General features: G+C 36.2%; 4 protein-coding genes across 17 annotated transcripts; 2 read left to right on the top strand and 2 right to left on the bottom strand.

Moving 5' to 3' along the window:
- Positions 1–4,041: 4,041 nt before the first annotated feature.
- LOC140183669 (uncharacterized) lies at positions 4,042–5,355 on the bottom strand. The gene is made up of 2 exons (XM_072232138.1): positions 4,579–5,355; positions 4,042–4,413 (listed from the first exon to the last, which is right to left on the bottom strand). The coding sequence occupies exons 1-2, from the start codon at positions 5,353–5,355 to the stop codon at positions 4,042–4,044; spliced, it is 1,149 nt and encodes a 382-aa protein (XP_072088239.1).
- A 3,087-nt stretch (positions 5,356–8,442) lies between these two features.
- LOC112734860 (squamosa promoter-binding-like protein 12) lies at positions 8,443–12,117 on the top strand. 14 transcript variants are annotated; one of them, XM_029291850.2, is made up of 6 exons: positions 8,555–8,691; positions 9,203–9,680; positions 10,147–10,827; positions 10,937–11,073; positions 11,327–11,530; positions 11,616–12,117. In XM_029291850.2, exons 2-6 carry the CDS (start codon positions 9,649–9,651, stop codon positions 11,870–11,872), a joined length of 1,311 nt encoding a protein of 436 aa, XP_029147683.1. In that variant the 5' UTR covers positions 8,555–8,691; positions 9,203–9,648; the 3' UTR covers positions 11,873–12,117. The 14 variants fall into 14 exon arrangements, with proteins under 14 accessions (XP_025640141.1, XP_025640139.1, XP_072089837.1 ...); XM_025784356.3 differs by lacking the exon at positions 9,203–9,680 and having other exon boundaries at positions 8,443–8,691; positions 11,327–11,515; XM_025784354.3 differs by lacking the exon at positions 9,203–9,680 and having other exon boundaries at positions 8,516–8,691.
- Positions 12,118–17,385: 5,268 nt separating this feature from the next.
- Positions 17,386–18,725, bottom strand: LOC112734859 (non-specific lipid transfer protein GPI-anchored 1). The gene is made up of 2 exons (XM_025784352.3): positions 17,946–18,725; positions 17,386–17,846 (listed from the first exon to the last, which is right to left on the bottom strand). The coding sequence occupies exons 1-2, from the start codon at positions 18,295–18,297 to the stop codon at positions 17,602–17,604; spliced, it is 597 nt and encodes a 198-aa protein (XP_025640137.1). The 5' UTR covers positions 18,298–18,725; the 3' UTR covers positions 17,386–17,601.
- Positions 18,726–22,608: 3,883 nt separating this feature from the next.
- LOC112734858 (arabinogalactan O-methyltransferase 1) lies at positions 22,609–23,938 on the top strand. Its single transcript, XM_025784351.3, has one exon. It carries the CDS (start codon positions 22,888–22,890, stop codon positions 23,800–23,802), a length of 915 nt encoding a protein of 304 aa, XP_025640136.1. The 5' UTR covers positions 22,609–22,887; the 3' UTR covers positions 23,803–23,938.
- The last annotated feature ends 888 nt before the right edge of the window (positions 23,939–24,826 follow it).

Raw genomic sequence — 24,826 nt, 5'->3', positions numbered from 1 at the left:
CACTGGATGATGATATTATCATGGATTTCTTGTTTAAGTCTCTGGGTCCGAAGGGTTTGTTGTCAGTTGCCGAGATGTTAAAATGGAATACCGATAGGCAGGCTGTGTATAATCATATAGGTAATTGTGTTTTGTTATGTTTGTTTCGTATTTCTGCTTTATTCTGTCGTTTCTGATTTGATTGTTTGTAATTTGCAGCCGAGAAAGCTCCTGCAATTACTACTGCAGGGTTGAAGTCCTACTTCACCCAACGTAAGAAAAGTGAAAAAGAAGTTTCTTCCAATATGGGGAAGGGGCCTGCTGCTATGATAGCCCAGTATGGTCCTGGGTCGAGGTCTAAGCGAAAGAGAGGACAAGCCAAAGGTAGCCTTGCCGAGGTGCTGGATGTTAAGGGGGAGTCATCGCTGATACTACAAATGGTTGAATCCGCTTATGAATCGCAAAAGAGACTTCATGGGTATGACAAGAACGAGCATGGCAGATCCTTATGGGCAAAGCTTTATCCTTTTGGCGTTATGGCTAACGAGCTTTGCTGCTTCCCTGATGACATAAAGATGATTGACGAAGTTGGCCGAGCAGGTGTCAGCTGATTTCTTCAGGTATAAGTTATTTTGTTCTTGTGACTTTTAGTTGATGTCACTTATTTACCTGTTTTACTTACTTGTAGGTGATTGGTGCTCGGATCGTTGCTATTGGCCGGGCACAGGAGCTTGCCTTGGATCGGGAGGAGAAGGAAGCTTCTCGGGTGGAAGAATTGTCTGGGATCATCCAGGAGAAAGATCAAAGGATTGCCGAGCTCTCTGTTTCCATGGAGAAGAAAGATTTGGAATTGGCAGATGAGCGAAAGCTCCAGAAGGCTTCGTCCGACAAGTTGAAGGTTGTGGAATCCAAGAATGAGCAACTCTCTGCTCGGATCAAGGAGTTGGAAGGCGGGATCTATGAGACCTTTGCTCAAGGGTTTGACCGCGCTGTTTCCCAGGTCAAGGTGTTGTATCCAGAAGCTGATCCTTCAAAACTTGACATCATGAAGGTAGTCGTGAACGGTGAACTTGTGGAAGATGAGGGTGTTGCTGGAAGTGAGAGTGAGGGATCCAGCATAGGTGATAAGGCAGAGTAGGCCTTAGCATTTGTTTATTTTGTATATGGTGTAGTAGGATTGCAACTTGTGGCTGTTTTGCCTTTGTTGAACTGTTTCGAGTATTGTATTTGGTAATGATATTTTGGGTTCCGAGCATATAGCTCGGTTTGAAAATGACTTATGCTGTTTAAGGAAATTTGATATTTTGATAAGTTATAATGGTATGTCGTTATTGAAAAACGATTGAATGTGTGTATTGAAGGTGGCGTTAGCTACCCTTTGTCCGATTAAATTGTCAACAAGGAGAGCTGAAGCTCTAATGTAGGGCTTGTGTTTAAATGAGCCTTTAAGATTTCGCGTAAATAATTTGGTGATTGCTCGTGTTTGATTACATTTCTCCGAGTATTATGCTCGGAATGCGCATGTTGATTTCCAAGTATGAAGCTCGGAATAATTTTGAATGTTCATGTATGGCAACGGCCGCTGTAAAAATGTCTTGATTTGTAACACAAGGTATATCGGCGTAATGATTTGTGGCGTCCGGCCTTGTTAAAACCCTTTCCGAGTAAAACCCATGTGTTTTGGGAGAAAACCATCGGAGGGGAAAAAGAGTACCATCATTCGCGATCTTGCAGACTACATCATGACTGGTATTCCCTTAGAGAGGAGACGTTCCATGTTCCTGGAAGTTGATCTCCTTTAAGGGTTTCTAGTTTGTAAGCTCCCTTTCCGAGGTTTTGAAGAACTCGGAAAGGTCCTTCCCAATTTGCTGCTAATTTGCCATGTGTTGGAGGTTTTCCGAGCTTCCTTTGTTCGTCTAAGTACGAGGTCTCCATTGTTGAAAGACCTGTGAACTACTCTTTTATTGTGTCTTCGTTCTAGGTATTATTTTCTGGCTCGCTGCTTTATGGTGGAAATGTCTCTTTCTTCCTCTACAAGATCCAACTCGGTTGTACGAGCTTGTAGGTTATTCGATTGATTATAGAGCTCGGTCCTTAGTGTTGGGACGCTGACCTCTACTGGGATGAGTGCTTTCGCGCCATATACTAGCTTGAAAGGAGTTTCTCCTGTGGCAGATTGAATGCTGGTATTGTAACTCCATAGAAATTCGGGGATGAGGTCAGCCCATTCTCCTTTAGCTTCGCCGAGCTTTTTCTTTAACCCCTACAAGATAATTTTCTTAGCTGATTCAACTTGTCCGTTAGTTTGTGGGTGCTCTACTGAGCTGAAGTGATGTTTGATGTTAAAATTTGTTAGAAAAGCAGCGAGCTTATGATCTGTAAATTGTCTCCCGTTATCCGAGATTATCTCCCTTGGGATACCAAATCTGCATATGATATTTTTTCATAAAAAAGATCGCACTTTTTCTGCTGTTATATGCGCTAGTGGTTGTGCTTCTATCCACTTAGAGAAATAGTCTATTGACACTAAGAGGAACTTTACCTGGCCTGGCACTTTCGGGAAAGGTCCGAGGATGTCCAATCCCCACCTATCGAAAGGCCAGCTTACCTCTATGGTATGGAGTTCCTCGACCGGGGTCTTCGAGAGGGTGGCGTGCTTTTGACAATTATCACATGCCTTTACTTTTGAGATGCAGTCCTGTTTTATCGTCGGCCAGTAGTATCCTATTCGCAGAATCTTTGCTGCTAATGCTTGGCCGCCGATATGGTTGCCGCAGACTCCTTCGTGTGTTTCAGCCATGACATCCTTAGCTTCCTCGATGCTGATGCATTTTAGAAGTGGTTGGGAGTGTCCTCGTCTGTATAGGGTGTTTCTGAGTTTTGTGTAAAAACTTGCTCTCCTCCGAAAGAGCGGTAAGTTCGGCTCATCATCTGGTACTGCCCCAGTGGTGATGTAATTGAGGAAAGGTGTTCGCCAATCTGGGACCTGTATAATACTCAGAATTGTGTCCTGCTCAAAACTCGGTTTGTCAAGTGTTAGCTGGGACAATGCCGATGTGTTTTCGGCTTGCCGAGTTGTGGCTAACTTAGATAACACATCGGCCCTGGTGTTTTGTTCTCGGTTTACATGAATAATGTCAAATTTGTTAAATTTTGAAATTAGATCATTTGTTATGAGCCAATATTTCTCTAACAAAGGATCTTTTACCTGGAATTCGCCCTTTATTTGATGTACCACTAATGAAGAGTCGCAGTAAGCTGTTAATCGAGGTATTTGTAGTTGTAGGGCGAGCTTTAGTCCAGCGAGTAGGGCCTCATATTCCGCCTGATTGTTGCTTGCTTTGAAGCGGAACTGCAGTGACTGCTCAGCCACTACTTTGTCTCCTTCCTTCAGTAGTATCCCTGCTCCACTGCCTTCTTTGTTTGATGCTCCATCCACATGTATGCTCCAATTGACCTCTGTATTTTGTGTGTCATTAGTCATTTCCGATATAAAGTCGGCTAGCACCTGTGACTTCAGTGTTTTCCTTGGTTCGTACTGAATATCGAACTCGGAGAGCTCGATCGCCCATTTTATTAGTCTGCCGGCGAGCTCGGGTCTGGTTAATATCTGCCTTAGCGGTTGGTCTGTTCGTACTATGATTGTGTGGCCCTGGAAGTAGTGTCGCAGTCTTCTTGCCGTGGTGATTAGTGCTAGTGCCAGTTGTTCTATCTTCAGGTACCTTATTTCTGTTGGTTGTAGCACCCTACTGATGAAGTATACTGGGTTTTGCTTTCTTCCTGTTTCTGTTACTAATACCGAGCTTATAGCATGGTTAGATACTGATAGGTATAAACACAATGGCTTACCTGTCTCTGGTCTTTGGAGGATTGGCGGTGATGTTAGGTGCTGTTTGAGTTCGGTAAAAGAGTTCTCACATTCGTCTGTCGAGGTGAACTTCTTGCCTTTAGAGAATGTCTGGAAAAAATGATAAGATCGGTTTGCCACTGCAGGTAGGAAACGTGATAAGGCAGCTATTCGTCCTGCTAGTTGCTGGACTTCTTTTACCGTCTTTGGGCTTGTCATTTCAGTACGGCTTTGCATTTTTCTGGGTTGGCTTCGATGCCTCGAGACGTTAACATGAATCCAAGGAACTTCCCTCCTTGTACTCCGAACGCACATTTGTCCGGATTGAGTCTCATGTTATATGCTCGGAGTTGTTTGAAGATTTCTACTAAGTCGTCACAGTGTGACCCCTGCATAGGTGTTTTTGCTACCATATCGTCTACATAGACCTCCATATTGCGGCTTATCTGTTGTTGGAATACTTTGTCCATTAGCCTTTGATATGTCGCACCTGCATTCTTTAGGCCAAAGGGCATTACCTTGTAACAAAAGTTTCCATGTTCTGTTATAAAAGCTGTTTTGCTTTGGTCTTCTGGGTGCATTAGAATCTGGTTATAACCAGAGTATGCATCCATAAAACTCAAAGCTTTGAAACCAGAGGCGTTATCAACTAATTAATCAATGCAAGGCAACGGATATGCATCTTTAGGGCAAGCTTTGTTTAAGTTTGTAAAGTCGACGCACATGCGCCATTTACCTGAGTTCTTCCTTACCATTACCACGTTGGATAACCATGTGGTGAAGCGAATTTCTCTGATGAAGCCTGCGTTGAGGAGCTTCTGGGTTTCTTCGAGTGCTGCTTGTTTTTTCTCCTCTCCGAGGTTCCTTTTCTTCTGTGCAACTGGTCGGACTGTTTTATCAATTGCTAACTTGTGGCATATGACTTCTGGGTTTATGCCGGGCATGTCGTCTGGTGTCCACACGAAAAGGTCGGCGTTTTTACGCAGTATGTGTATGAGTCTTGCTCGGTCTCCCCCCTCTAATGCTTTTCCTATATATGTGTATTGTTTGTCATCTTCTGTTAGTGTTATTTCTTGAAGGTTGTCCATCGGCCAAGGTCTTTCGCCGAGATCTTCCCTCGGGTCTAGGTCAGCTAGTGTCGCTGTGTCGGCAGAAGTGTGGATTGCTTGAACCTGGGGCCGAGTTTCTTGTTTTGTTTGGATTACTTTTAGACTAGCATTGTAGCACTGCCGAGCTTCTTGATGATCGACATATACCGTAGCTATCTGGTTCTCCTGCACTGGAAACTTGACATACAGGTGTAATGTGGATACCACCGCTCTGAATATATTCAGGGCGGGTCTCCCAATTATAATATTGTAAGGGCTATAGCAGTTTACTATTAGGTATTGAATATCAACTGACTTTGACATAGGAATTTCTCCCATTGTGGTCTTTAGCCATATGTGTCCCATGATGGGGACTCTCTCTCCGGAGAACCCAATTAGCTCTCCCGAGGAGGGCTGTATCAGTTTTTCTGATAATTTCATTTTTGTAAAAGTGGAATAAAACAAAACATCAGTGCTACTACCTGGGTCGAGCAACGTTTTTCTTACCAACAGTTCTCCGACCTGGATGGAAATTACCACTGGGTCGTCGAGGTTAGGGCTTGCCGATCTGAAGTCTGCTTGGTTGAAGGATATTGTGACGCCTGGGTCTTTGTCCTTCTTTGGCTGTATGGTTCCCTCGATTGCTAGCATCGTCCTGTAGCTTCGCTTTCTGGCCGAGCTTGTTTCTCCTCCGCCTGCGAATCCCCTGATATGTGGCTAATGACTCCTCTTGGTGGGTCAGGAGTCGTCCTCTCTTTTTTGTTATCATCGGCCACTGCTTGCTTGTGCTCTACCCTGTCCGAGTTTCCTCTTCTGCCTTTCCGGCTCTCGATGTATTTGTCCAAGAGCCTTTCCAGGAGGTCCTTCGCGACTATGCAGTCGTCCGTGGTGTGACCGAACTTCCGGTGGAAGGCACAATGTTTTGTCCTATCCACGAACCTTTGATCCTGGTAGTTTCCTGCTCGGGCTGGTGGCTTTATGATTTTGGCATTGAGGATTTCTCTGATGATGTTTTCTCTTCTGGTATTGAATCTGGTGTATGTGTTGTATTTTGACGTGGGCTTGGAAGGTTTCTTAGTGTCTCTGCTGCCTGGCGATCTGAAAGTTTTTTCTTCATCTCTCCGATGTGGTTGTTTGTTCGATTTTTGGGCTTCTCGGAGTTCTTCGATCTCCATTTGGCCTGCCGCCCTTTCTCGGAATTCCTCTAGCGTCTTTGGCTTTGTTATGGCAATGGTCTCCCGGAATTTGCCGGGCCTGAGGCCGGCCTTGAGAGCGTGCAGGTGAACGGCCGGGTCTAAGTCCTGGATCTCCATAGTAGCGTCAGCGAATCTGGTCATGTAATCCTTCAGGCTCTCGTGCTGACCCTGTTTGATGGTGCCGAGATAGCCCGATCCATGTACGTAGATTCTTGACGCGGCAAAATAATCAATGAATGATCTGGCGAGATCTTCAAAGGAGGAAATTGAACCTGCAGAAAGTTTAGAAAACCAGAGTAATGCAGCACCGTCGAGGTAGGTAGGGAATGCTCGGCAGAGGACGGGCTCATTATTAGGGCCGTTGAAGAACATCATTGATTGGAACTTCTTCACGTGGGCTCGGGGATCACCGAAGCCCTTGTATGGCTCTAGTGTGGTGGGCAGCGTAAAGTTTTTCGGCATCTGGTAATTTGTGATCTCCTCGGAGAAGGGGTTGTCGAGAGTGAGCTTCTCCTTTGGCGGAACGATGTTTAAAGGGTCTGTAGCGCCTTGAGCCGAGCCTTTGGAGCTTTCTCCATTGTTCTGTGTTGACAGCTCGGCTATTCTTCGTACTTCCGCCGGAAGCTCGGCGATTCGAGCCAGGAGGTCGTCTTGTGAGAGTTGTGGACTTTCCTTGTCAGCCATGTTCGAGGATCAGAAATCCTGTAAAATAGAGTAGAAGACTAGACAAAGGAAAAAAAAGTGGGGTTAGATGTATTCCGGGCTCCACGGTGGGCGCCAAGTGGTTCGTCCGAACACTAGGGAGGCCGAGCTTCAGCGCTTCCGAGTGAGTCGCCACCGAGGAGGAAGAGCTTTACGTCGGCCGAAGTCAAACACCGCGGCGGGAATACCTGCACAAGATACTCTGACGCTCTAGTCAATAATGATTCTCAGTGAGTGAGTTTAAAGTAAAGAGTAGAAGATTGAGAGTGATAGAACCTGAACCCTAACCGAGGATCTTGGCTCGGTTTTATAGGAGTTGTTTTTACCCGTTTAGTGGATAAGTCCTAGTTTATATGTTGGTTATATTATTCTGTTTTGGTACTATAAACTAATTGAGCACGTTTCTTATTTTCAACTGGATGATGCCGTTTCAGTCCTGCTCTCCTGCCGAGCTTTTCGGGCGATTGATACAGGACCGAGCTTTTTGGCTCACGTGCCGAGCTTATTGTGCAACCAAGGATATGGGTGACGTATCAACAATAAATAATAAAATATTAATATATTAAATTAGTTTTTTAACTAAAACCTTTATTTTAAATTCTGAGCTTTTATTCAACTTTGTTTTTCATAAAAGAAAGAACACAACTCAGACAAGCCTGTATTGTACTGTGCATTACTGCATTCCCGATTCTGCCATTTGTTCTACGACCAATAATTGAGATTTGAGAGGCATCCAAAATATTCATGTAAATAATTCTAACCTAGATGCATTAAAAAGAAAAGAAAAAGGTTTCTATCAATATATTAATATATATTTTTGAGTTACACGATCTAAGCCATTGATTTCTCACATGAATTGTTACACACTTACATAAGCCCTAGTTATATACTTATATGTAAATCGTGTTAAAATTAGTTGCATAATGGGACGCATTTTAATTTAGGGGCAACATTTTATAATGCCTGAATTGGAATATTAGAAAACAATGATATATTGAATAAATCAATAATAATTATTGAATCTTACTTCAAATTATAAACGTTTTTTTTTTTAAGGGAAATTCAGATTACTCGTTAATTCTTTTCTCCCTCATGAATGACAAGTGAAAATCTTTTTTATCTATAAGCTTTTATCATACCTATTCTATTTCAAGCTGATTAAATTATATTAGCCTCGCTCAAACAAGTTACGTTGGTCCTAAGTTAACACTTTATTTAAAGGATGTGTATAAACCAATGCTAGCTAAAAGTATATAATTTGCATTTCCGTTTGTTTCATCTAATTGATTATTCGCTAACTTTTGTTGACTTAATTGTACTTAAGTGATATCTCACTTAAAATTGGCATTGACTAATAAATCTTATTTTAACATGACGTTTAAGAAAATTATTAGTTGAAAATAAAAACTAGTTTAATTAATTTTAATAACTATCAATAATAAAGTAAAGTAGTATATCCAAAATCTAATTATGCGCGTTTTAGTCTTATATTTTTTAATAAAATAAATTCTGAGGAGAAATTATGTTAAAATAATCATAGACTTCTTTTGTTTTTAGTCAACATGAATTAAATATATGGTTGAAGAATTGGAATAATGCAGAAGAAAGGACAAAGGAGTGACAAATCTTGAAAAAAAGGAAGGTGCTAACGTGGCACGAACAAGTGCACCATATGATATGTGTGAACGTCCACGTGTCTGTTTCTGTTACTGTTTGTGGCTGCTCTCTGCTCTCTGCTCTGAATCACTGCGCCTTTCTCTCTCTCTAAATGGAACACCCATCCACTTTTTCAAATTAAAATGAACCGTTCCCTTATTCGTATTGCTATTGCTGTTGTTAACTTGTTATTGTATTCATATGCTTCTTCAGTCCCTGTAATGTAAGACTCTCCTTTCTTCCCTCTTTAATTTCAACTTCTTGTGATTCTAGTAATCAGTTAAGGAGAATATTTAATTATTTGGTTTAGCTTTTTTAAAAAGAGCTTTGCAGTATGTGGATTAAATTAATAGCATTAAGTATTATAGAATTAGATTAATATGATTACTGGTATGTGTGGTATGTTGCTGCCACTTTTTGAACTCTTTATTTCCATTTGTGGGTAGACTCACATTGCAACTTTGCTTTCTTTTTCTGAAAGCTTCTCAGATAATAAATATTGTAAGTAAAGGTGCAGATGATTTTCTTCTTTTGGTTTCTTCTTCTTCTTCATCCTCATGTCTGTGTGTCCTTTTTTGGTTTATCATCTTTTCTTCGGAAAACAAAAATGCCAAGAAAAACAAAAAAAAAAAAGAAAAGCTAGCTAGGTTTTCATGAAATTTGCATTCAGTCCTCCATTCTCCCTCTCTTTCTTTCTCTGCTCATTGAGCTTCACTCACTGTGCTTTTTTTCAGGGTAAAGGGACCAGCACTTTCCCTATGTACTTGCAAATACTACGCTAATCCTTTGGTTTTCATATTTAAGTAGCTGATCAGAATAATTACTATGGTTTTTAGGCTTTAGCTTTATGATTGAAATGTCACAGTCAGCTAGATGGGTCATTCTCATTGGAGATCCATGAGATACACTTTAACACGAATCATTTTGTATTTGTATTGTTGTTTGTTGGGGTGGGGGGTCAAGATTCATTGGTTTTGGGTATTTATGATTCGGAGGTAGGTTGTTCCCCACCATAGATTTTGATGGGGAAAAATCGGAGTTTAAATCTGGCTTTGCTGCTATTGTTTTCTAACTTTGCAAGTTCTTGTCTGTCTATATTTCTTTCATCATAAGCTGGGTGGTTGTTGTTGTGGGGTCTCATTCAATGACCGACTACTTCTGACGTTGCTCTGTGATAACCATGAATTATTGGATTTTGAAAGCTTTCCAAAGGCAAGTTTTGGTAACTTGGAGGAAGAGATAAAACTTAAAAGGCATCACATCATAGGAAGAAAAACTATTTTTTCTTTTGGGTTTAATGGTGGGGACTGATTGTTATATATCACCTTGAGAATTATTGCCACTACACTACTACTGCCACGCCTCTCTGCCTCTCAACCACATGAATTAGATCTGCATAACACTCTTGTTTTCATTGAAAAAACTAGTTAATTTTGCCTTAGCAATTAGTAATGCCTTGATTGTATTAAATTTGTGGCAGTTTCACCAATTTTGGATGTTAATAAGTGCCCCTGTTAATGATTTATCTGCAAATGTGCACCTTGCTTTTGAGAATCATTGATTCAGTTTGTGTATGGTTTCTTTGAGATTGGTTTTTATTGTTTTTAAAGAGTTTGTATTACTCTTCCTTACTTCTATAGAAACTAACAGTAGAATTCTTTTGGATTGTGCCTGGCAGATCACTGAATTTCTCAGCTCTTCCGATGGAGTGGAATGCAAAATCTCCCTCACAATGGGAGTGGGAGCACCTGTTCTTCTCCAATGCAAAAGTAACCGAAAACCCCAAATTACAACCACCACCAGATTGGAGTGGTGAAGCAAATGGAGAAACCAATGTTGGGTTGTTGGACAATTCTGGTGGTAGTGGTTGCTCTGAGTCTGAGCTCATGAACCCATCTTCGTCAAGAAGCTCGAAATCTGCTTCCATCAATTCATCTTCCAATAGGGATAGCAAAACATCTATCTTCACCTTAGAAAGTTCCCAAGATGATTCCAGTGGTAAAAAAGAAGAGCTGGTTGAAAACTCTCATTCGCATGAGCCCCCTCCTGGCTCTGGCGAACCGTTGCTTACTCTAAAGCTTGGTAAACGCTTGTACTTTGAAGATGTTTGTCCGGGAAGTGATGCCAAGAAGAACCAGTCTTCCTCAGGTGCTCCGATTCAAGCTGTGAGTAGTGGAAAGAAATCTAAGTCCAATGCTCAGAACATGCAATATCCATGCTGCCAGGTTGAAGGTTGTGGCCTTGACCTCTTGTCAGCTAAAGATTATCATCGCAAACATAGAGTTTGTGAAAGTCATTCCAAGTCTCCAAAGGTGGTTATTGCTGGTTTGGAACGTCGATTTTGCCAGCAATGTAGCAGGTTTGCTTCTAAAAATAAATATCTGATTGTTTGATTAATGATAATGTTTCTCAGAGTGACATATTAGGATTTAAGCTAGTCAATCAAATACATTGCTTGTCTTTGGTAGGTTCCATGGTCTGTCAGAGTTTGATGAAAACAAAAGAAGCTGCAGACGGCGTCTTTCAGATCACAATGCACGGCGCCGGAAACCTCATCCTGAAACTGTCCAGTTAAATCCATCAGATTTGACTCCCTCGCCTTTTGGTATCACTCTCTCCGCCATATGACTATGACTGTTGCGTTGTGTTAGTCATCTTAGTTTGATCTATATATCTACTTCCTGCAGCATCTCAAACAACAAATTTTGTTTTCTTAATTAGTAGCTGATTCTGGTTTGCAATGGCTCCTTGTTTTACACTTTTAGATTTCTTCTTCCAGAAGAAATCTAAAAGTGTAAGCAAATTTTGAAATGGTTAACATAAGTTGTTAACGAGTTGATCTTGCAATTTTTGTGCAGCAGTTGGGAGGCAACAGATTAGCCCCTTCACTTATACAACGAGCGGAGCCGCGACCGCGAATACAGTTTGGCAAGACATGCGGCGGAGCAAGCAGCTCCCCCAGACGAAAGATTTTCTGTTGAAGGCTGTGAAAGGCAACAATGAGATACCAAGTATTGTGAGCATGGTGACAGAGGATGATTCCAAAGGCATTGCATTTGCAAGCAAGACTCTTATACTTTTAACAGATTGATTCAAACTCACTCTCTCTGATATTTCTTGTTTGTTTACCTGAGTCTTTATTTTCAGGTGTAGAGGATTCAACTACGTGCTCTGATACTCAAGATTTCCAGAGTGCTCTCTCTCTTCTGTCAACCGAGTCTCATCAGCCTCAGCGCTTGCCTCTTGCTTCCTCGGAATACTGGCACACTGATCAACACCCATTGGCTTCCACCATGTGGCTCACCTACCCAACTTGCGACGACACCATCACCAACCGCTCTCAGGAATTTCAGCTCTTACGAGAACCTTATGATTCTGCTTTTAGTTATCACCACTTGGATTAACAATCCTCTTTCACCCTCACTCACAAGGTTAGCTCCAAATTCTGAAAACTTGAGGTTGCACACATTTTGGGTTCTTATTCTTGCAGTTTTGCAGCTTTAGGCTTTTCTGCAAGCACACCAAGTCGCTAATTTGTTCCCCTTTTTTTTTATATAATTTTAACGCACTTTTGTTTTGCTGCCGGGGACAGAATGCTTTTATGAAACATTCTAAAAGATTAAATTAAGGTTTCATTCTTTAAAGAAAATTGCTTAATTATTTAATTCTTTTTATGCTTGTACTCTTAAACTTTTTTCGCGTTAGTAGTTTGCGATATCTTGAACTTCAATAATGTTTTCAAGAGTATTAAATATTTTCCATGCGTAAATAAGTGGAAACATTCCAATCAATTAAATTTTGAATGAGAAAGTATGTTAGCTTACATGGAGTACTTCATTTCTATTATTTGTAAAGCAAGTTTAATGTTTTACGAAGGAATGAAAATAATAATAATAAAAATAAAATGTTTTTTTTTCTTTAAAATTTGTTAAAAATTTTAAAAACATTTTTAGATTTTATTTTGTTTTAATTTTATTAAATTTTTTATTTGAATTTCTCAAAAACTTAGAACCAATCTGACAATAATACATTATAATTATTTTTGAATTGTTTGTATTGAAGATTATTTTTGTATAATTATTATTGAATTGGTCTTTAAATGTTTTGAAAACACATTTAAAAACTTAGTTCGGAAATATATTTGATATAAATAAAATTTTTTTGAATAAAATTAAAATAAAATAAAATGTAAGAATATTTTTAAAATTTTTGTCAAATTTTAGAAAAAAAATTACTTTACCTCAAAAATATCACCGAATGAGAGTATATATAAGAAGTGTTTGTCGGATTAAGCTGGGTGGAATATGAATGAACACGTTTCATAAAAGACAAATACATTATTGAGACAGGTAATTAGAGAATATGATTTGAAAATGACGTGATTACTGTGGCAGACTCCCAAATTGATAAATCAAGCACTATTGCAAACTGATGCATCCGTAATACATCCATCGGATCTTGGCACGCTTGTAATTGTAACATTGAATGGTTGCTTTCAAATCACTGCGAACCAGCAATGAAGAAAGAAAACGCACGATATTTACTCATCATAAGTCATAACAGTGCATTAAGATACGGTAGTAATTACCCGAAGTTAAAAACCGCTATTTACTCCTCTGAAATGCTCACCAAAATTCACGCTGGTGGATTGCAACAACCAAGACTGATAGCAATTCAAAGGTTCGGCAAGAAATTGATTGTGCGGGTTGAAACTTGAAAGGGCTTTCAGGCGGAATGCAACTATAATCATCAACCATCACAACAGACAAGACAAGAAATGAAGTGGGTGATGCATTTAAAAGACTGCCATAACCAACATTACTTAGCTTCTGTACTACTAACAAACAGATAGCAGGATAGATGTATCTGTATGTATAGCGTGAACCAAAAATGAGTTGCAACTTGCAACTTCATGGCTCATGCAAGAATCAATCCTGGAACAGAGCGCTTCAAACATTCACCATAACGAATGCCTGCTGAAATAATATTGGGTCTCAAGCGACGGGGCCAGGCCCAAAGCAGCAATCCAATCGATCTACTATTTACGAAAACAGTTCAGATTTATTTACCAAAAAAAACAGTTCAGATTTGCTGGATCAACTTTGACAAGTATCTATAACAATATATAAAGGAAATAGGAAAGTTCGGTGTCCAATTTCTGCTTCCCATCTTAACCCTATTAAGAAGGATTTGGATCATCTAAAGTTTGAATTTCACTTTAGAGAATAAAGTGCGATCTTCTTCCCTTTCATATTTATTATTAGTCCCACCTATAAAATCAATGGTGAAAAATCACACTTTACTCTCTAAAGTGAAATTCAAATTTTAGATGATCAATCCTATTAAGAATGAGTAACTGATATATCTTTCTATTTTGAAAAAAAAGTCAAAAAAATAAATTACCAATTAACTTTTTTTTTCATTCATATTACGGTTACTTTTTCATTCCATACATAACTTCTAATTACTTCGTCTTCTTTCTTATTCCATTCTCTTCCTTGAGGTCTTTGTCTAGTTTTATTAATTTTAATCTCTCCGGAGCTTTTTTGATTTATTAAATTAATTATGTATTACTTTTTTTAAATGCATATTGATTGAAACTAAAAAAAATATTGTAAAAAAATTGCATAAATAATAGAAAATATGTTGATCATATACATACGAATTTAAATAGCCAAAATAAAATAAAATAAGTAACAAAAAAAGATATAAAATTTCACCTTTTATTTTATTTTCAAGCATTGGCATTCAGCTCGAATGTAGGACCAGATGTGGAAGGATCAGGGAGTATTGGGACAGGAACAGGCACTTCGTCTTTTTGGATAGCTTGATTTAGGATGGAAACCAAGTTGGCCAAGGTGGCGCTTGTAGGTTCTGTAGAGACACCCAAAGTTCCAAATCCTTGATGAGGAAAAGTTTGAAATTCAGCTCGTTGGAGAGGACTAGAGGCTCTTTGAGGAGAAGGAAATATTTTCTAGACTCTCGATGGAGAATTCGAATCAGGCCTAGTAGTCTCAGCAACTCGAGATAGGGAGTCAAAATCAGGGGCCACTTGAAATTCGGACGAAGGTGCAGACTGAATGATTGGAGAGGTATGTTCAGCACTCAATGTCCCAGTGGAAGGTGAAAACGCAACTTGGAGAGGCTAAACAGACCCTGTAACCTGGATTGATGAGTGATATGTGGATTGTCTTGTGTCTTGTTGTTGTTGAGGTGGCTGATTAAGTGTCAGTGGTGAGGTGATTGATTGAGTAGCAGTAGTGGGCTGACATACAAGGTACACAGTTATAAGTTAAGATTTATTCTAACTTAATTGAAATATTTATAGAAATGATAAAATGTTAGCGGAATGGGTCTTGTCCTTCGAATTAATTGAAGACCCGGATCTGAATCAGCTGTGTCCTCTGATTGTGAGGAAGCAGTAAGGATGTTTTGAATAGATTGCTCACTTTTATCAGAGCTCTCACTTGATGGTTGCAACTGTAACTGATGAAAGATCGAAATTAAGAATTTTTAAGTAAATGTGATTTTCGAAATCTTTCATTTCAAAATTCATGTGTATAGGTAGAGAATAGTTACCCTTCTGGAAGTTCTTGTGGGAGTCCTTCGACTCTTTCGTTGTGGTTGTCGTGAGGAGACTGTGGTATCAATTTTTTTTTTCGGGTTCTTTTAGGAAAACCCTCAGCAGCAGGAGCTGTTCGAACAGCAGAACGCTTAATTTCTTCTAAGGCACGATTGTACCTAAAATCCTAAAGTGATAAGCAGTTTACCATTTGAAATAAGATTTGGTAATATATGAACTTCGATCGTAAATAAAATAGTTAAAATACTCTCTCTATTTTTTATTTTTCAAGAGACAGACATCAAATTCTTTTTGTGAAGTCAGAATGATATGTTTTTTTTTTCTTCCCATAAAACATAAAAATATGAGTGAATATCCATCCATATTAAATAGAAGGCAGGTCAATAATTTTCAAATAATCAACTACTTTTTTTTTCTATATGAAGTAAAATGCTCGCTAATTTTCTAGGAGTGATTATATACCAAAAATATTCTAGTAATAGTTATTCAATTTTTAAAATATTTCGCTGTAGAGCGAAGTTCATGTTAAGTAGGACTAAAAAACTATTTGAATATAACCATGTTAAGTATATACTTAAATTAATCATTAATATAAAATATATATTAAAAATAAATAATTTTTATTTAATTTTCTCTAAAAAAATATGTAAATTAGTGATATGTTAATTTCTGATTAGTTAATATTAGGGGTGTTCAAATTCAAACCGATTTAAATTAAACCGTTCATCCAATCCAATCCAAATAAAAAACCGATTAAAACTACACTAATCCGGATTTGATTGGATTCTATTTTTTGCAAATTGCGGGATTGGATTGGATTTCGGATCTACTTTTCATAACCGATTCAATCCAATCAAAACCGCACAATGTGCTATAATATTATTATTTTATTATCATATTTACAATTATACTTATAACATGTTCAATTTGTTATACATTTTTTTATTATTCATGTATTATTATTATTTAATAAATATTTTATGTTCAAAATATTATTTATTTATTTATTTTAACTAACTTATAATTTTATTTCTATTGTTATGTTATCGTTGACTTTTTAAGATATTGTTAAGACTTGTTATGTCATTGTTGATTATTTAAAATTTGATGTTGAGACTTGTTATATGTATTTAATTTTTTTTTATTTAAAAAACTGCAAACCCAAACCGATCCAAACCGCTTGTAATCGAATCGGTTCGATTCGGATTTTTAAAAAAAGTTCATCCAATTCAAACCGTACGTAAATTAAGCGTTCAGATCGAATAACTTTTTTCCTTAAAACCGAACCAAACCGCACCACAAACACCCCTAGTTAATATTTTAATTTAATTATTAACTATATTAATATCTTGAGTTGCTTAAATTTAACTAAAATTAATATCATAACTATAATAAAATTAGTTGTAATTAATTTATTGTAATGGATCATTATATAATTTTTAAAAATATTAATAAATAAACTTCTCCCTCCCAAATCTTCTTTTCCTTGAACAAAACAAGAAAAGAAACCATGATAGATATCCAATTAATTTTAGTGGTGGAAAAGAATGAATCTAAAATCAGAATTTAAACATAAATCCCAGTAATAAAAAAAAGTCCCCGACTCTTTTATAGTTTATATTATAATATTTTTTTTGTGTGAACTTTGTTCTTTTAAAAATGAAATAGATTTGACTCTGAAAATAAGTATATAAAAAAGAATGAAAAAATGATGTAAGGTCTTTTGATTTTGAAATTAGAAGAGAACGAACATGAAAAGAGTGAAAAGTTTAGTGGATAAAAGACATATACATATTGAGATGAGTACCATATGTAAGTACGAGGAAACCAATCCAAACAGAATGATAATCGCTATGTTGAGAAGGATTCTTCTCATTTAAAGGATGAGGTTGTTTGTTAATATTTTTAAAAATTCTATAATAATTTATTTTAATCAATAAATTAATTTTATTATGATTAAAATATTAATTCTAATTAAATTTAATAACTCAAGTTATAATATAGTTAATAATCAACTTAAAATATCAACTAAATTAATAAGTGATAGAAGATAGGTTACATTTATTTATGGAAAACGTATATATGCTTGATTTAAGTGTTGATGGATATTAAGGATCTGTGAGTATTGATGAATCTGACAGTAACAGCTAACCAAAAATGTAAATACGAAGCGGAAAACGATGGAAGTGCAAGGTATAGAGAATAATGAATACTACTTGTGATGAGGATGTTAGGTTGGCAGTTGCGAAGTACGTAGTCCATGATTAATTTCAATGGGACCGTTATGTTTCCAGGCCTTATTAGCTTCCATAAATTCTGGTAGGTGCTGGGAAAGAAAGAAAACAAGTCCATCCATATAATAAGAAAAAGGAAAGTTCAATGCAAAAATGGATACAACCATGCCCTACAAGCAATTCCATGATAACATAATTATAACCAAGTTTACAGATTTGCTAATTAAATCACTCCAACAAATTTAAACATGATTGCAAAGTAAATAAAAACAACAATCGACCACTGCTACGCCTCTCCCCTTGAATGTTTTAACTTTTACGAGTAAAGGGTGACAGTTGCAGTGGGAAGCACAAGGAGAAGCATGGGCAAGGCCATGAGCGCAGTTATGTCTGCCATGAGAGGAGGTCTAAGCATGGTTCCATGAGAATCGTTCTGCGATGTGGGTGTTGCTGATGAGGATGAGGACGAGGTTGAGGGTGAAGCCGTACTACTATTACTCGATGAAGAGATGTTGGTGAAGATTTGTGCGTCTGCTGAGCCTGGAGATAGACCTAGAAGCTCTGTCATAAAATGAAAAAAAAAAGTTAAGTCAGTTATTGGTTAGTTATTCCCAAAAGAAGCAAAACGAAAAAAAAAAGAATTAATAGTTTGTTTCATACTGGGACAGTTGGAGATGCTAGCATTCTTCAATTTGCAAGCAGAAGGGAGCTGGATGAGCCTAGCCTCTTGAATACCCATACTCTTCACCTCAGGGCTGCCCTTGTGGGTTTGCTGGATCACGTAGCAGAGGCACTCCGGTGCGCTGTCCTTGATCTTCGACGAAGCGTCACAGCACTCCTTCGACGGTACCTGAGCCTGCCCCGTCGCGAAGTTCAGGCACGGTATCACCTGCTGCACCACCGTGCTGCACTTCCCCGCCAAAGCATCCGTTCCTTCCACTTCCACTTCCACTTCCACCGCCACCAACACCAACAACACTAATAAGTACAACCGGCTTCCACTTCTTCTCATCCTTGCGGCCTCTTTCTTCTAAAGAATTCTCTGGATACTTCAATTCCGCTTCTGCCCGCATGCAATATAATGCGGCCATTCTCTCTGTATTTAATGCAACCATACACCATCTTTTGACTAAAAACTTACTAGCTGCATTACTGTATTACTCTGTCTTGATTATTAAAATTATAATAATAAATGGAGTGGGGGTGTGAGTAGGTGGGAGTGTAGTAAAGACCTCACTTGGGCAGGAGGATCACATCATTAATTAACAACCACGTGTTGCCAACTAATCACAAACGTGGCATCAATATACTGCTTTGCTTTCATACTTAAGGCTACACCCACCAAGTCACCAAACATCAATTTCGGTGGCGCCGTGGTTGCAAGGCAACACATCCATTCTGTAATGGAACGAACGCTATTATATAAGGCATGTAGTCTCATTCTCTAAGTTTGATCTGAAATTTATTAAAATGTTCCACAGTTTTTGTTTATTTAAAATGTACAACAATATTTATAATAAATTATAACAAATTAAAAAAAATTAATTATTTATTCATTTAAATTTGATAGACGTTAGACTATCCTGGACTCTTTGAGTCTTGAAAGATCGTCTCACCTATTTCCTCACCTTACAGCCAATTCCGTTCGTTATACCATTTCAATTTCAGTTAGTGCAGTTGCTCTCTGAAATTCCATTCAGCATGAAATTTTTATGAATTCAATATGGCAACATTTGCAGGCTTCCTTCGGTCTTTTACATTTGGACTGCCTTAAGGTCTTGTTGGGAAGAAAACGGTTCAGCCCATTGTTTCTCCATTGGAAAAGCCCAACATATGAACTTTCCTTTAAACTAAAGCCCGTAACCAAGACAAAAAAAATCCGTACCTATGGTAGTTATTCACTTAAGACCAATAGAGTAAAAATAAAAAGGCCCGTGTATCTCGCTTATCTCTTTATATAATTATATCCATTAGACCATTGCCGTTTTTATTGTCCATACAAAAAATATATCATTCTCGTGATGGGATATTTTATTGTTAACTACATTATGTCAGGAGGAGGGTGGGGCCATGTGGTGCTGCGTAAATGGATACACCTGCCCAACACGATTCAAAATATCTCTAGACATCGACATTATTCAATGTATGTACTCATTACATCTATTAAACACGACATCCCTTTTTAAATTTGAAAAAAGTTTTTCTGTTTAAAATTAACAAGTGTCCGTAACCAAAAAATAAAAATTCCTATTTTTTTTAAATAAACAATGAAAACAACAAATTAATATAATCACTGAGCAATAAAATAAAACACTTTATTATAAAATCATTAATTACTGAAAATAGATTATAAAATAAAATATCTGTTTTTGCTAATTTATTAGTCATTATATTTATCGTTCTAGGTATATACTATACAACAGAAAAATTGTTCTTTTAGACAACATTTATTTATTGGTATGAGATATTAAGATAAAGATATAAAAATATAAAATTATATTTAATAAATAAGATATAAATATAATATTATACAAAAATATTAAATTAATATATTTTATATTTTTTGTTAATATTAACAAAATTTATAATTTATTTTTTTATTATTTTTATTAATTTTGTATAATTATATTTTTTATCCTAACATTTTTTTAAATTTTTTTATATAAAAAAATAAAAATAAATTAAATTTTTATAATTTATTTTAATTTATTATCAAATAAAATATAAAAATATTTATTTTTAAATTTTATTTTATCCGATTTTAGAACTAAGCACCAATAGTGGGGAAAAATATTAAGAAATTTATATTGCAAATGGAAGGAGAGGAAGCACAAATGATGCGTGGATAGTGGTGCCCACAACGACAAACGTGAAACGTGAGTGCCTATCATGCTGAGAAACTCCTACATTAATTACTAGGCCTGCCTGTTGTAATTGAAAATAAACGGCCACTGAAGCGTATGTACGAAAACGTGTACGAATTTTGTGACCATTTGTATCTTTACATGAAATCATTGACGCGGAAGCCATATGATAAATTCCTAGACAAATAATTTGTGTTATGTTATTGGACAACTTTATGTCTACAATTTTTTTTTACTTCCTCAATTTCAAAATAAATCTCTGATTTTGTAGCAAAATTTTTTACATATTGGTTATGTTTGTGGCCTTGTGGGTAATACAATAATATTTAGCCGTTTTAGTATTTTATACTATTATAATAACAATACAATTTAATAATAATATTTTCATATTGCTGGTATAAAAATTAATTTTTTTTACAAGAAGGAGTTTTGATTAGTAGTAGTTTCAACTACAAAAATAAAGACAAATAAGCTAAAATAGAAGAAAGATGATACAAAGGCTTAGTTTGGTAAAGTTTTTATTTTTTAAAAATAGTTTATAAAAGTTATTTTTTAAAAGATAATTTTTTAAAAGTTGTAACATTTATGTTTGATAAATCAAATAAAAAATAATTTTTAATAAACATAAGTAACATCAATTGCGTTTAGTAAAATAGTTTTTAAAATTTAAAAATACTATAACAGATATAAATATAAGTATTAAATTTGAAAATTAATTAACATATGAGTTTATATTATACTTTTAAATTTTAAAAAGCACAAGTCAATTTTGAAAAGTTCTATCTTAGGTACTTTCAAAAGTATCTCAATCTTTTAAAAACTGCAAGCACAAGCACATGATCTTTTTGATTTATCAAACACAAAATGTGAGGAGCTTGAGCTTTTAAAAAGCACAAATACCTCTTCAAAAAATTTTACCAAACCAAGCCAAAGAGTATCAAAGTCAAAAGGTAGTTATTGTCTTTCTTTGAGCATCAATATTTACTACTCGACCATCAAAACCAAGTGAAAGACATGGGTGCAGAATTTCCGGAGCAAGCTGAAGAGACATAGAACTTGAACATCAAAGGAGATGTGGGTGTCAAAATTTATGGATCAAGATTATTCATGGTCAAAACAAGATCATGAGAAAAAGGAGGAAGTATGATAATAGATAACATGCTCCAAAGCAAGTTCATCTTTATGGCTTATAAATAGTAGAAATTTAGAAGAGTTCAAGACTTCAATTAAAAATAATAGATAATCACATAAACTCATAAAATTTTCAGCTCCCACAACACAACAGAAGAATATGGAGTGCAAAGAGAATGGATCCTCTCAATTTTTTTTTAATAATTGAAGGAGTAAAATATGATCTCTCACCATTAATTTTATAAATGGGACAAAAAAAAATATGAGAGAGAGAGAGCAATGAAAACTTAAAAATCACACTTTACCCCTTCAATTGTTTTTAAATAATTGAGAGAATCCATTTCCTCATATGAGTGTTAGAAGTCAAATTTTAACTTTTGTTCTTTTATTTATTTGGTTCATTATCGTTTATTTTATTTAAATTTTTGTTATTATTTTACATTGATATTTTACTATTTTTATTGTCTTTTTTATTTAATTGTTTATTACTTTATTCCTTTATTACGAGTGATTCTGACGTTAAATTACTTTGATACCATAATCAGTAATTCTTGGATCGACTCTATTTTTTTAGAGTAGTCATATTTACTCTTCGATATTTGAGATCTTAATATAAATTTGATGTCGACATCTTATTAAAATACCTTATTATAAAAATCGAATGAAACAGTTATATAATTTTGTTTTAATTCTTTTAAAAAATCAATGCGATTCAATTTGTGACATTTTTTATTAGATAAAAACAAAATGACACTAGGGATATGTGATTACACCATAACAGGGTATTTCAAAAAGTTGGGAAACATTTATTTGGATTATACCGATCCTATCAAATCCATTTAAATTAAAGTTTAGTTATTTTGTTGATCTCTATAATTTTATGAAATTTTTAATTAAATTTTTATATTTTTTTAATTAAATTTTTATACTAAATTATTTTTAATTAAATCTCTCTTAATAATAATTAGCTTAATTTTACAAGGATCAAACTAAAAAAAATTAATGTAAAAATCTAAATAAAAAGAAAAAAAATATAGAGGTCCAATTAAAAAAAATTAGTCTAAGAACACAATTAAAAAAATAAAATACAGAGATTTAATTAAAAATTTTGCGAAACTATAGCAACCAATAGAGTAATTAAACCTTAAATTAATTTGCGCTCATTTTTGTATCTAAATACATTAAAAATAAATTGATAAATTATTTTAATATTATCCTATAATTAAAATATTTAATATTGATAGTGTATATTTAATAAAATTGTATTAAAATTAAACAAAAATCTAATAATATTAGTGATAAATATATTAAAATTTATATTATTTTTAATTAATAATATTAAATGTTTTTATAGATAAAGAATATTTTAAATCGAAATAAATCTTTTGAAGCTTTAAAAATAAATAAAACTAATATGTTATACCCTCTTTATATGGGGGTGATTGACGATGAATAATAAAGAGGAAGAGTGGAAGAAGGCGGACAAGGCAATTGCGAAGTGCCACATGTCCCTTGCAATAGGGATGGCATATTCAGAGTGAAAGGAACGCTCAAACTCTAATACTTGACACACTAACACAGACAAGTAGAGAAAAGAAGAGGAGGAAATGCAGGGGAACGAGAGAACAAAGAGTCGCTACTACAACCTCCTCCCAGAAAACCGATGCTTCGTCTGGCTACTCACCGGACTTGCCATCATCGCCGCCTCCCTCTTCACAGCCACCACACTTCTCCAAACCTCTGACACCACCTTCCTCTGCCCGCTCACAACTAAAACCCGCTTCGCCTCCGCCCAGCAGTCCACCGCAGCCACCACAACGCCGCTCCAGCTCCGAGCAATACTCCACTACGCCACCTCCCACGTGGTGCCTCAGCAGTCCCTCTCCGAGATCACCATAACCTTCGACGTCTTCAAATCCCTGCAGCACAGACCCCTCAACTTCCTCGTCTTCGGCCTCGGCCACGACTCTCTCATGTGGGCCAGCCTCAACCCCACCGGCACCACCCTCTTCTTGGAAGAGGACCCTAAGTGGTTCCACACCGTTCTCGCCGCCGCCCCTGACCTCCACGCCCACACCGTCCGCTACCGGACACAGCTCCAGGAGGCTGATGAGCTTCTCCAGCACTACAGGAAGGAGGAGGCGTGCTGGCCGGCGCGTGCCACTCTGAAAGGGAACGACAAGTGCAGGCTTGCACTTCACGATCTGCCGGAGGAGGTGTACGAGAGGGAGTGGGATCTGGTGATGATTGACGCGCCGAAAGGGTACTTTGCAGAGGCGCCGGGGAGGATGGCGGCGATATTCTCGGCGGCAGTGATGGCCAGGGGGAGAAAAGGATCCGGTGTGACGCACGTGTTCCTACACGATGTGAATCGGAGGGTAGAGAAGCTGTATGCGGAAGAGTTCCTGTGTAAGAAGAATCTTGTGAAAGGTGTTGGCAGGCTATGGCATTTCCAGATTCCGGCCGTGGCTAACACCACCGCTGTCGTTCCCGATCACGATGATGCTCATCGTTTTTGTTAAACATTCCTTTTCATGGGTTTAGGATTTAAACACGCATTATTATGACTAATTCCTTACGGACACTGTATTTTTTGTTTTCTTTACACTTACTATATCAATCATATCTTGCACTGGAATACACAACCTATTACTTCTACTTTTTTACATCTACCCTTTCATTGCCGAGAATATGCTTCTGCGACTATGCAAGAGCCAAGAGGATTTTTTTTTTTTTAAATTAAAAATTCAAACACATCATGGTATTGTGGAAACGATCGGAGATGTGATGAAGTGTCCCTCCTCTCATTCCTTTCTTTTTTTTAATCTCCTATTCCTTGTTCTCACCGACAAAGATAGCTAAGTCGGATACATAGATCTGTTGTGCAGTAAGTATCATACAAGTGGCATCACAGGCATGTGAAAAGGTTTATTTAAAATAAATAAAAGGTAAAGTATTAAATTGGTCATCTTATTTCCAATGTAATCTTATTTTAGTTCTTAAATTTTAAAAGTGTCTTATTTGAATTCTAAAAAATTTTATTTAGTTTTAATATAGTTCCATCGTGAGGTCAAAATTAAATAATTAACAGAATGTCTTATATGACAATAGTATAAAAATAAGGTCGATAATTTGGAGAACAGGTACAAATTCCAAAGGCATAAAATCAATCGTGTATGCATCAATACATTTATTTATCCTTCTACTTAGTTTTATAGAAAATATTTTATTTAAATTATAAGAAAAATGATAAATAAATGTATTAATTTTTTTATGGTTGATTTTGTGTTTTTGGAACTTATATTTGTTCTTCAAATTATCAATTTTGTTCTTATTCTGCTATAATGTAAGATATTATGTTATTTAACTTTGACCTCACAATAAGACTACATTAAAATTAAATAAAATTTATTTATATTCAAATAGAATACTTTAAATTGTAAAAATCAAAATAGAATTAAATTCAGACATAAAAAACCAATTTAATACTTTATCCATAAATAAATAAATGTGTATGAAAAAACAAAATGATACGGAGAAAACTGT

Source organism: Arachis hypogaea, chromosome 3 (genome assembly GCF_003086295.3).
Source record: "Arachis hypogaea cultivar Tifrunner chromosome 3, arahy.Tifrunner.gnm2.J5K5, whole genome shotgun sequence".
Lineage (NCBI taxonomy): Eukaryota > Viridiplantae > Streptophyta > Magnoliopsida > Fabales > Fabaceae > Arachis > Arachis hypogaea.
Note: the sequence above shows the minus strand (reverse complement) of the source record. Positions and strands in the feature narration are given on the sequence as shown.

What these genes read in the sequence shown, in the direction of transcription:
- LOC140183669 (XM_072232138.1), bottom strand. Translation starts at nt 5,355, where the DNA reads ATGAAATTATCAGAAAAACTGATACAGCCCTCCTCGGGAGAGCTAATT. An exon ending in GGTTATCCAACGTGGTAATG is followed by an intron (nt 4,414 to 4,578) that starts GTAAGGAAGAAC and finishes GGTTATAACCAG; the next exon opens with ATTCTAATGCACCCAGAAGA.
- LOC112734860 (XM_025784354.3), top strand. Translation starts at nt 8,612, where the DNA reads ATGAACCGTTCCCTTATTCGTATTGCTATTGCTGTTGTTAACTTGTTA. An exon ending in GCTTCTTCAGTCCCTGTAAT is followed by an intron (nt 8,692 to 10,146) that starts GTAAGACTCTCC and finishes TGTGCCTGGCAG; the next exon opens with ATCACTGAATTTCTCAGCTC. An exon ending in CAAAGGCATTGCATTTGCAA is followed by an intron (nt 11,531 to 11,615) that starts GCAAGACTCTTA and finishes CTTTATTTTCAG; the next exon opens with GTGTAGAGGATTCAACTACG.
- LOC112734859 (XM_025784352.3), bottom strand. Translation starts at nt 18,297, where the DNA reads ATGAGAAGAAGTGGAAGCCGGTTGTACTTATTAGTGTTGTTGGTGTTG. An exon ending in TAGCATCTCCAACTGTCCCA is followed by an intron (nt 17,847 to 17,945) that starts GTATGAAACAAA and finishes ATTTTATGACAG; the next exon opens with AGCTTCTAGGTCTATCTCCA.
- LOC112734858 (XM_025784351.3), top strand. Translation starts at nt 22,888, where the DNA reads ATGCAGGGGAACGAGAGAACAAAGAGTCGCTACTACAACCTCCTCCCA.